General features: G+C 52.2%; 1 protein-coding gene across 1 annotated transcript; it reads right to left on the bottom strand.

Annotated features, from left to right (window-relative positions):
• Positions 1–6,730: 6,730 nt before the first annotated feature.
• On the bottom strand, positions 6,731–9,138 carry LOC132319410 (feather keratin Cos2-3-like). The gene is made up of 5 exons (XM_059830213.1): positions 9,017–9,138; positions 7,633–7,687; positions 7,415–7,513; positions 7,153–7,155; positions 6,731–7,057 (listed from the first exon to the last, which is right to left on the bottom strand). Exons 1-5 carry the CDS (start codon positions 9,136–9,138, stop codon positions 6,731–6,733), a joined length of 606 nt encoding a protein of 201 aa, XP_059686196.1.
• Between the last annotated feature and the right edge of the window lie 2,712 nt (positions 9,139–11,850).

Below are 11,850 nucleotides of genomic sequence, written 5' to 3' on the forward strand. Positions count from 1 at the left end.
TATACATGCACATCTGCACACACATATGCTCACACACATACACACACATGCACACTGACACCACACACACTTACTTGCTCACCTGCAAAATCGCGCATGTACACAAACACATGCACAGACACACACAAAAATGCACTTGTTCACACACATACACTGGCAGACACTCACCCTCACATGTGCATTTGCAAAAGAACATACAAATGCAAACACACAGCAACAAATACACCCACAGGCACAGACAGATGCATATGCACATGAGGAACACAGCCTCTCTCCCCACACTCTGAGAACCAGGACTCCACCAGCCAGCTCTCTGCCTCTGTGCCCCTGACAACTTGAGGCAAGTCCTTGAAAGCCCACTGCTAAGAAGGTCAATCAGGCACCAGCCATCCCTGTTGGATTGAATGACAGCAGAGGGCTTTGGGGCTTTTGTGGGTTGGACAGAAGTAGTTCAATCAACTCTGTTCTCATTGCAGGAAAGGCAGAAAGTGTATTGGGGTCCAAGCCACAGGGTCTTGTTTGCACATTCAGCCTGTTCTCGTGCAAAGGGTGTGCATGACAAAGTCAAAGCTAGAGACAATCCCTATTGCTGCAGCTCCAGGGGTTCCCCACTTTAGAAGTCAAAATAATCCCAAAGTCTGATAAGATCAAGCCCATCCCTGTTGATCGCCATAGGGTGTTTGTGGAGGTCTGGGACCAGTTCCAGCTTCAATGCAGGGAGAAGTTCTGCCCTCACATGCTCACATAACAGCAAAGGGCTGTGTGTCTGGGGTGAGCCAGATGGCCTGCAGCTGCACATGCTGATGCTGGTCAGGAAGGTGGCCTGATGAAGTTGCCTTCAGATGTATACCCTCTCTTCAAAAGGCAAACTGACGTTAATTAGCAGGTGGCATTGGGAGGAGATTTCAAACTTCCTGAGCCAAGCTCTAACATCTCCTCATCTGCTTTTCCCACTCGAGCTGTATGCAGAACTACAAGAGTTTTGGCAGGAGGGAGTGCCCAGCACTGCACAGGCACCAGGAGGACAGACCTTCTGTCCTCAGAGCATCCCCGCAGAATTGGCATATTCCAAGAGTCCTCACCTGGCCTGGCAGGCTGCTATTCAGGTCCCCCCAACTGTGACCTGCCTCCCTTGGAAAGAGTCCAGCTCCTAGCTGTGCTCTGCAAGTGCAGCATCAGGAAGCAAGGTGCCAGCCAGATGGGTTTGTTAGAAATCTTCTCAGAAAGCAGCTGCAGCACTGCTTAGGCTAAACCAGCTGCTGCCATTGTTATTCACAGGGCAGCCATAATACATGTGTTCCATGCATTTAAAAAGCGTGCTTGTGTCAGGATTTCCCATCACTGTCTGGTGAGCTTGGCAGTTGCTTCTCTGATGGCCCGTTACTCCTTGTCCTGTCACTACAGGCCCTGATAAAATGTCTTTCTCCATCTTTGTCATAAGCCCCTTTAATATATTGAAAGACCACAATGAGGTCTCCCTGGAGCCTTCTCTTCAGCCTCTCTGGCTGAACATCCCCAACTCTCTCAGCCTTTCTTCATAAGACAGGTGTTCCAGGCCTCGGATCATTTTCATGGCCTTCCCCTGGAGGTCCTGCTCTGAGAGGTCCATCTCTTTCTATATTGGGGACCCCTGAGCTGGATGCAGTACTCCAGGTGAGGTGTCCCCAGAGCAGAGTAGACCCACTGGCTACACTTCTTTTGATGCAGCTCAGGGCTCAGTTGGCTTTCCGGGCTGCAAGCACACATTTCTGGCTTGTGTCCCATTTTTCAACCACCAGTATCCCCAAGTCCTTCTCTGCAGGGCTGTTCTCAATCAATTCATGCCCCAAGCTGTATTGATACTGGAGATTGCCCCAACCCAGGTGCAGGACCTTGCACTTGGTCTTGTTGGACTTCCTGAGGTTCATATGGGTCCACTCCCCCAGCCTGTCAAGGTCCCTCTGGAGGGCATCCCTTCCCTCAAGAGTACCAGCTGTGCCTCTCAGCTTGGTGTCATCTGCAAACGGGCCCCGGGACAGTTCCCCTGCTGTCAGGCATTGTAATCAGTATCAGCACTGGCATCGACATCAAGCACTGGCATCGGAATCTGCATCAGGATTCTTCCAAGCTTCTCCATCATTTCCTCCCAGAGAATCTCTTCCAGTACTTGGAAGCCATCCTGCAGAGTCAGGAGTTTGAGCTCAACACACACATGAGACAATGATGTAGACACGACTGAAACCTTCCAACTTTATCCATAGGTAGTCAGAAAGAGAATTTCTATGTTACCTGAAAGGGCTTGAAGGTCTGAGGTTTGCTGAAGCTGAAAGCCGTCCCCTGACAGGAGAGTTTTCTGTCCAGCTGGTCTCCAGGGAAGCCTGAATGGCTTTAGTAGCTCACTCAGCTGTTCAAAGTCCATATTCTCAGCCTTCAGAAGCAGAGAGGGAAACGTGGATTCTGCAGCTGCAGCGGCCCTTGTCTTTGAACTGGCAAAGGATCCCTTCTTCAGGCATTCCTTGGATGGGCTTCCAACTGGCCAGGCAGCACGTTTGCCTCAGTGGTGGTGTCCTCCTTGCTCCCAGGGCAGCACAAGCAGCCAGGGCTTCTCCATGTGGGTACCTGAAGGGATGGAAGAAACCTGTCTGTAAAGCAGAAGGCAACATCATGCTGTGGGCTATGCTTAGGCTGGGTTTGAGTGTCCCCAGCCTGTGTGCCAGTGAGGAAAGCTGTTGAGACATGTATGGGTGTGACTTTTTCAGCCAAGTCCAGGCCCAGGGACTTGGCACCCAGGAATGAATACTCAGCCGAAGTAGCCGACCTGCTTGTCTTGCTCCTGTGCTTCCCTCAGCATCCACTGATGGTCACTGTTGGAGAGAATGGCTCTTGGCAGGAGACGTGATGCTCCTGTGATTTATTTCCTGGTCAAATTAACCCAAGGAGGGAAAATGCCTTGCCTTTGCACCTAGCAATTGGCTGAACCTTGAGCCTGCAATATCAGACTGTTCAGATAAATGGATCAGCCTTTGGGAGCTGATAGCAAGTGAGATGGAGAATGAGCCCAGTGAGAAAGCTGATGACGTGATAGATGGATATGGAGGCAGGCAAAACTGAAATGCCTTTCTGGCTTTACACATCACGTGCAGAAGGAGTTTTGTGTTGCAGTACCCACCAGAAGCGTCCATCCAGGTAGGGCACAACAAAAGAGGATTTTTCTCCAAAGGCCTGAGTCAAGAGCAACCAGTTCCTCTGAAGACAGGCACCTTTCAGCTTCTTGATGTAGCTTGGACCATGCTGTAGGCACCTGGGAAGGCAGGCGATGCCTGGTGACCAATGGCTGAGGGTGAGTCAGCAGCGTGGCCTTGTGGCAAAGCAGACCTAGTGCCCTCTGAGATGTCTTAGCAGAAGTGTAGCCAGCATGCCCAGGGAAGTGCTCCTTCTCCTCTCTTTGGCACTCCTGAGAGCATGCCTGGGGTCCTGTGTTCAGTTTGGGGCTCCTTGGTATGTAGGAAAGGTACTGACATGTGGGAGTGAGTCTAGCGGACACCCCCAAGGCATTCAGGGGGCTTAAGGCCATGACACACTCAGAGCCTGAGGAAACATGCCCTTAGGAAAAAAAAGCTCAAGGGAGACATTACGGGTGTCTACAACTGCGTGCTCCAAGGATGTGGAAAAGATGGATACAGGCTCTTCACAAAGTGCACTGTAGTAGGATGAGAGGCAACATAGACAATTTGGAACCTGGGAAATTCTATTTAGGTATAAGAATCTCTTTTTACTTTTCACTTTTTTTTGACCCTGAAACTTCACAAGTACTGGAATGCACTGTCCCCATATGTTGTGCAGGCGCTGGCCTTGGAAATTTTCAAGACTCGATGGGCACAGCTCTGACAAGCCTGATCTCATGAGACCTGCTCTTGACCATTGTATTTGTGAGAGCTGCAGCCTTGGGATGTGCTGATAGGAGCTCGGGGCTAGAAAGCATGCAGGGGACAGGAGAGGCCAACCCAGCTAAGGGCTTGAGGATGGAGAGAGAGAAGACACAGGTATCAAGGAAGGAGAGACTCCCAAGATGATGCACAGGAGGACGTGTCAGAGAGATTGGTCACCAGGGGCAGGCCTATTCATGGGACTCTTGTGGCAGAGCGAGGTACAGGGAGCCTTCTCCTCCAACACTTTTCATCCCCTCTTGTTTTGCATCTCAGAGCCTTTCCCTGCTCAGTCGCTGACTTTTGCTTTCTTCCAGGCACCATGGGGCAGACCACCATCACCCAGCAAGAAGGCCAAGTCACGGTAGAGGAGAAAGACACCTTCCAAACAACCTGCACATACCAGACCTCCAGGTTTCATGCCGTCTTGTAGTATCAGCAGAAGTAAAGACATGCCCCACAGCTGGTTTCATATCACACAGCATCTGAGCGGAGTGGCCGTCTCACCACATTGCTGAACACCACAGGGAATCACAGCTTCCTGCGCTGGAGGAAGTCGAGGTCTCTGACAGTGCCTTGTACCTCTGTGCTGTGCCAGACAGCCTGGTGCAGGGACCTTCCTGGGCTGTGCAACAGCCCAGGGTAGGGAGGGCATCTCTGTGCAAGGCTGATCTTGGGGAAGAGGCCCTCAGCTCTTCCCTGGGTTTTGTGGTTATTCTGCCCAATGGCTCTGGTGTGGCAATAGGCAATGCAGTAGGTTGGTGCCATTTGTGCAATGGTTCTTTGCTGCTGCTCTTTGCTTTCTGGTTTTTCCTGCCGCACGTTGCTTCTTCAGGGTTTCCTGCAGGCCTGTCTCTTCGAGTACCTGCTCCAGGATGTGTCCCTCAGAGGTCACAGTTCAAAGTAAGATGAGAAACATAACTAACATGCCATCTGGCAATACTCCTTCCTGGAATCACATGATGACAGCAATTTTGGAAAATACTCAGAACTACTCTGTGACCCCTCCAGTTGGTGCATGGCCATGTGCTGAGATCTGGAGGACCTGTCCTCCTCAGTGCACTCTGCTGGTCCTTGGAGCCCTCCTCATGTCCTACCTCATGGACTTTTCTCGATCCTGCCTCATTTCCTCTGCAGTGGGACCAGGCTGTACAAGTCTATCCAAGATCTTAATGGGGGAGCAGACCACGAGGCAGAGGTGGGCAACAGGCCCTGCCAGGAGAAGAGCTGGCCTTGGGGAAAGCTGCTTCATGCCTGGGGGAAGGCCAGGCACCACAGAGCAGCCGCTGGGGCATCGGCACTGGCCGCTGTCCTTTGGGTGTCCTGTCTGATGGGAACTGGGAATGTGTGAGGGCCCTGGTGTGTGGCCTGGCCAGGCTGAATTCAACATCAGCCTGTGAGTCGCCTTAGCCCTGCACAGCCGTGTAACTGCTGGGCTGTGCAGGGAACTGTTTTGGGGGGTGGAGGTTGTACAGGTGACCTGCCCTTGCTACCCTTGCCGTTGGGTGCAGGCCATGCCCCCTCATTCTGGGGATGAGTAGGAGGATGAGGGGGAGAAGGTCTGGGGCTGTTTTGAAGGCTTTTCCTCACATCACTCCCACCTGGGCATCCTGTGGAGTACTGTGTCAGGACAAGGCCAAGAAACCCTTTTGCCTCTGCCCAGTTTCTACCTCCTGGCTCAGCAGGTGCCTTTGAAACACTCGTGGCCAGGTGACAGACTCATGGCTGGCTGCTCCTCACATGTCCCTGTGCTCTGATTCCTCCCAACCCTCTCTCCCAGGTGCACCTCCAGCCTCAAGACATGTCCTGCTACGACCAGTGCCTGCCATGCCTGCCATGCCAGCCCTGTGGCCTGACCCCGCTGGCCAACAGCTGCAATGAGCCCTGTGCCAGGCAATGCCATAATTCCACTGTTGGCATCGAGCTCCCTCCCATGGTGGTGACCCTTCCTGGCCCCATGCTCAGCTCCTTCCCACGCAACACCATTCCATCCAACTTCTGATGGAGCCTCTTTTCCCAGAACAGGGCTGTCCAAAGCACGAGGAAGTCCCTTCAGCACAAGCTTGTGAGCTGCTGACCTCTCAGAGCCTCCAACATCACTTGGCTCCTCTCTAGGGGACAGCAGTGGTCACGCTTCCCTTCTGCAGGACATGCTCTGAGGCCCAGGGGCTGTATCTGAGCAGATATGCCAGAATAGAGAGCCTGATTGCCACTGGCTTTGGAGGAGCTGAGTATGTCTTCCTCAGCTCCAAGGGACAGTAACTGGAAGGGACCCACTGCTCTGTGTCCCATCCTCCCCTTCCTCTGGGAATGATGAAAGGTTCACCTGCACTCCCACCTTACGCCCCACCACCCATGGCAATGCCTTTCTTTGTTGACAATATGAGACAATGTCCACCAAGGAAAGGATTATGTGGAGGCAGAAGCTGGGATGCAGAAAACTTTAATGACTCTGAGGTGGGAAACGAGTTCACCTGTAGAGGAGGCGGCCAGTGCAGGGAGAGCACCAGCAGCTGCAGAAAGTCTGCCCATCACCCATGGTGCAGATCCCACTGGGCATCCAGCTGCCTGCCCCATGGAGGGAGGGGGCCAGCAGATGCCTCAGGTTGGCTCTGGGGTTCTTAGGGCAAGAAAGAGATGGGATAAAGTGGAAGGCAAGGTAGTTAGACTTTGGCCATGTTTTCAGAGAGCCTCAGCAGCCCTCCTTTGAAAGGGCAGCACTGAATGCTCAGCTTCTCTGAAATCAATGGCCAGCAGCTCTGTCCTCAGTCCAGTATTAGCTTCTAGATTCCTGGGGATCCTTGTCTGGGCTGCCACCAGTGGCTTTAGCAGGGGGGACACCTTCTGCCACAGTAGCGGCTGGAAATGCCAGAGAGGTCACAGCAGCCAGAGGTGATGGGCACTCCGTCACAGCTGAGGATGCTGCCAACAGCAGCGGAGGTGGAGGATCCTACAATGGTGTTCTGTGGAAAGGAGCTGAGGATGGGGCCAGGCAGGGCCACCACCACGGGAGGGGGTTCAATGACGACAGTGGAGTTCTGGCACTGCCTGACACAGGGCTCATTGCAGCTGTTGGCCAGTGGGGTCGGGCCACAGGGCCGGCATGGCAGGCACTGGTCGTAGCAGGACATGTCTTGAGGCTGGAGGTGCACCTGGGAGAGAGGGTTGGGAGGAATCACAGCACAGGGACATGTGAGGAGCAGCCCACCACAAGTCTGTAACCTGGCCATGAGTGTTAGAAAGGCACCTGCTGAGCCAGGAGGTAGAACCTGGGCAGAAAAGCAAAAGGGTTTCTTGGCCTCATCCTGACACACTACTGCAAAGTGTTGCCAGGCTCAACGAGGCTGCTGATTACCTCTTTAAAGAAAGCCCCCTCAGCCAAGTTCCGGACACTCTCTGAGTCAGGTTTTCACCCTTCTTCCCCCTCTCAAGCACTACCACGACCCAGCATAGGATGGAGGAACACACAAAAGCAGAAAAAGGGCATGGGGAGAGGGCTTCATACTCACCTGGTTCCCAAGGAGGAGGTGAGAGAAGTGAATGAGGCAGTGAGGAGTTGGGCTGGCTTTTATGATGGCCCTGACCTGCCCCAGGCCCAGAGGTAGCTTCTATGGAAGTGGCAATTTTCTAAGGTGCTCATGATGAATGGAAAACATCCCAGCTAATGACATGTGCTGAGTGGTTGTTTTCCCGATGCCACCTTTTCATTTCCTGGCTTATGCCATACCCATTCCTTCATGGAGGCTTCTTCTGAGTGCTGGGATTGAGAGGCCATAGGATTTCTGGGGCAGGAATGCGTCAGTACCCACAGAAGCCTCAGCTCAAGTGCCGGATGGGTGTAGAACAGGCAAGGGGTGTTGACCTGGGGCAAACTGGTGGGGTTGCCTGTGGACACGTTGACAGGAAGGGGCCCTGCAGTCCTTGCATGGTCACCCAAAGGCTTCTTTCTCTGAGGACATGCCGTGTCTTTCTCTTTCCCTCCCTAACCAACACAGTCACTCCATTGATTACTTGTACAGTGCAGGTGGACTGCACTGCTGGGTTTCATAGACTCCTCATCTTTTACTCATGAAACTAAGCAACCGTCCCCAAACTTTGGATATCGAGGACTGCAAAGGCTATTTTCCCCCATTTTTCAACACTGCTGAAAACCAAAGTTATGTCAGCCCTCTTCTACCGCTGGGAAATTATGGGGTGGACAGCATGATGCCTGAAGAGAAAAATCACTTCTTGGCATGGCACACAGATAATCAGGGGAAGACTTTTGCCTTGCAAAACACCTGAGTTACCATTGCCTACAAGACGTAAAAAATTTGAGGGAGGTCTCTAGTTTGCTTAAGTGTTGCCAACCTGATCCTCTCCCTGCAAGAGTACATCTCCCTTGCTCTAGACTTCCTCCCTGGTTTCAAGGACCTGGGTTTCCTAAAGATTGATCTTGCTCTTCTAGACTGAGGCAAAGGCAGCATTCAGTGCCTCACCCTTTCCATGTCCTGTGTTGTCAGGCTGTGCAGCAGCAGAGAAGGCCCAATCATTCAGCTGTGGGACCACATTTCCCCCCGCCTTCCTTTTGTTACCTGTGTCCTTGCAGAAGCCCTTCTTGTTGCCTTTGACATCCATTGCCAGATTCAGTTCCAGTGGGGCTTTGGCTTTCCTAACCTCATCCCTGCATGCTTAGAGAGTGTCTCTGTACTCCACTTCACCCATCCATGCTTCCACCTCTTGTACGCTTCCTTCTTGTGTTTTGGTTTTGCCAGGATCTCCTTGTTCATCCATGCAGGCCTCCTGGCATGCTTGCCTGACTTTCTGCTCATTGGGATGGACTGCTCTTGAGCTTGGAGGAGGTGGCCCTTGAATATTAAACAGCTTTCCTGGGCCCCTCTGGCCTCCAGGGCCATATCTCAGGGCACTCTTCCAAGCAGCCATTTAAAGAGAAGGAAGTGTGCTCTCCTACAGTCCAGGGTTGTGAGCTTGTAGTTAGCCTCCTTGCTCTTCTCAGGATCCTGAACTCCACCATTTCGTGGTCACTGCAGCCCAGGCTGCCTTTGATCTGCACATCGCCAACAAGCCCTTCCTGCTTGGTGCATATGAGGTCCAGCAGAAGACCTGTTCACGTCAGATCCTCTATCACTCGGGTGATGAAGTTGTCATCCATGCACTCCAGGAACCTCCTGGCTTGCTTACGTCCTGCTGTGTTGTCCCTCCAGCAGATATTGGGGTGGTTGAAGTTCCCCATGAGGACCAAGTCCTGTGAATGTGAGGCTGCTCCTATCTGCCTCTAGAAGGCCTCATCCACTGGTACTTTCCGGCCAGGCGGCCTGTAGCAGTCACCCACCACAATGTCACCATTACCTTTCTTCTCTGTAATGCTTACACAAAGGCTCTCCGTTGGCACATCACCCATCCCCAGGCAGAGCTCCATGCAATTCAACTGCTCCCTCACAGAAGGGGAAGTCCCACTCCTTGTCTTCCCAGCCTGTCCTTCAAAAAGGGCCTGTATCCCTCCATTGCAACACTCCGGACACGGGAGCCATCCCACCCTGTCTCCGTGACCCCAACGTGACTGTAGCCCTGCAACTGCACACAGATCTCTAACTCCTCGTCTTTATTCCCCATACTGCGTGCATTAGTGTACAGGCACTTGACTGAGGCACCCCAGCGTGTTGACTTCCTAGAAAGGGTTTTGGGGACTTCTCCACAGTGGGGCCTTGTAGGCACTTCCCTGCTTACATGCAACTGCTAGAGGTGACCCCACTTCAGCCCTGTTTTCTTGTTCTGGTGATCCCTTCCTGGCACATCACCCCAGGCCCTTTGCTCATCAACTGTGTCCATCACTCCCTCACAGGGCTGCAGGTTACTCTCTCCCTCCCCTGTCATTCCGAGTTTGAAGCCCTCCTTACCAGGTCAGCCATACTACTGACAAAGGTAACTTTGCCCCACCCGGTGAGGTGGATCCCACCTCTCCTGAGCAGACGCTGATTGGCAAATGGTCCCATGGTTGTAGGACCTAAACCCCTGTCGCCAGCTCCACTTCCACAGCCAATTGTTGACCTGCATTATCAGTGTCCTCCTTCTCACACCCTTTCCCCTCACCACCACTGCTGAGGACAACAGCCCCTGGGGCCCCATGCCCTTGACTACCCTCCTGCAGAGCTCTGTAATCACTTTTGGTATTGTCCAGGTTTCCCCTGGCAGTATCATTTGTGCCCACAAGGAATAACTGTGGGGGGTAGTAGTCAGAGAGAAAAGTGAGCTTTAGCAGTCCCTCCACAACATCTGGGATCCAGGCCCCTGGCAGGCAGCAAACCTCTCTAGATGATAGGCCAGGTTGGCAGATCGGTACCTCTGTCCCCTGCAGCAGAGAGTCACGCACAAGGATCACTCAATGCTTCTTCCTGGTGGCCGTGTGTGGTTTAGGGTCAGGTGGGCCACATCCTTTGCTTCAAGGCATATCTGGTTCCTCTTTAACTTTGAGGGCAGTGAACCTGTTTTGGAGTAGTAAGCCCTTAGGTGGGGCAGGAGCCTTCCGCTTGGTGCCAGTAGTCACCAGCTTCCATCCTGGGGTTGTCCCTGGGAATCTGCTTTGGAGGGCTTGGGAATCCACGAGTGGTGTTCAGTTTTGAAGAACCACCTTCTAAAAGCACAGGAGCAGGCATTCCATTGTGTCTCAAGTTCAGCAAGTGGGGCAGATGACCAGTGTGGCTGAACAGGAAACTCCTCTTGGAACTCAAGAGGAAAAAGAAATTGTACGGTCTCTGGAAGGAAGGTCAGGCTTCGCAGGAAGATTACAGAGCTGTCATTTGCATATGCAGGGAGATGACAGGAAAGGCCAAAGCTCAATTAGAGTTGAAATCGGCCAGTATTGTGTCAGACAACAAGAAAGGCTTTTTGAAGAGTGTTAATAGCAAGAGGAGGTCTAAAGAAAACATTGGACTGATACTTGACGAAGATGGTCACCTGACTAATAGGGATGAAGAAATAGCGGAGGCATTCAGTGCTTTTTTTGCCTCATTCTTTAATAATACTGGCAGACCTTGGGCTGCCCAGTATCAGTTGTATCAGCTGAATGTTCATAAGTCCATGGGGCCAGATGGGGTTCATGCCCGAGTACTGCATCAGCTGGCGGATGTTACAGCAGGACCCCTCTCGATTATCTGCCAAGGGTCTATGGAGTCTGGGAGGTCCCTGCTGGCTGGAAGCTAGCCAATGTTATTCCAGTTTACAAGAAGGGCATGAGGGAAGACCCAGGAAGCTACAGACCAGTTAGTCTCACCTCAGTTCCTGCAAAAATTATGGAGAAGATCATATTGGGTGCTACTGAAAGGCATTTAAAGAACAATGCAATCGTCAGGCACAGACAACGTGATCTCACAAAGGGAAAGTGCTGTTGAACTAATTTGATAGCCTTCTATGATAAGGTCACCCACCTAGTGGATGAAGGGAAGGTGGTGGATGTAGGTTTTCTGGATTTTAGTGAGGCTTTTGATAGTGTCCCTCACAGCATCCTTCTGGACAAGTTGTCCAACTGTTGGATGAGCAGGTACACGGTGCGCTGGGTGAAGAACTGGCTAAAGGGCAGGGCTCAAAGGGTTGTAGTAAATGAGGCTACTTCTGGCTGGTGACCGGTCAACAGCTGTGTTCCTCAGGGCTCAATTCTAGGGCCAGGTCTGTTCAATAATTTTATCACTGATCTGGAAGCAGGAGTTGAAGGCACCATGAGCAATTTTGCTGATGATACCAGAGTGGGAGGTGCTGCTGAGTCTGTTGAGGGACAAGAGGCCTTGCAGAGGGATCTAGATAGTTTGGAACACCGGGCAATCATCAATGGCATGAAATGTAATAAGACCAAATGACAGATATTGCATGTTGGATGGACTAACACCGGACACAAGTATAACCTGGGAGAGGAGTGGCTGGAGAGCAGCCCTGCAGAAAGGGATCTGTGGGT

Source organism: Gavia stellata, chromosome 28 (genome assembly GCF_030936135.1).
Source record: "Gavia stellata isolate bGavSte3 chromosome 28, bGavSte3.hap2, whole genome shotgun sequence".
In the NCBI taxonomy this organism is placed as follows: domain Eukaryota; kingdom Metazoa; phylum Chordata; class Aves; order Gaviiformes; family Gaviidae; genus Gavia; species Gavia stellata.

Bases quoted from the DNA above. Each gene is read 5' to 3' on its own strand.
- LOC132319410 (XM_059830213.1), bottom strand. From the start codon at position 9,138: ATGGGGAACTTCAACCACCCCAATATCTGCTGGAGGGACAACACAGCA. The intron at 7,688-9,016 runs GTGAACAGGTCT...TTCCTGCCCCAG, and splicing joins CGAGTGATAGAGGATCTGAC to AAATCCTATGGCCTCTCAAT. The intron at 7,514-7,632 runs GTATGGCATAAG...CCACTTCCATAG, and splicing joins AAGCCTCCATGAAGGAATGG to AAGCTACCTCTGGGCCTGGG.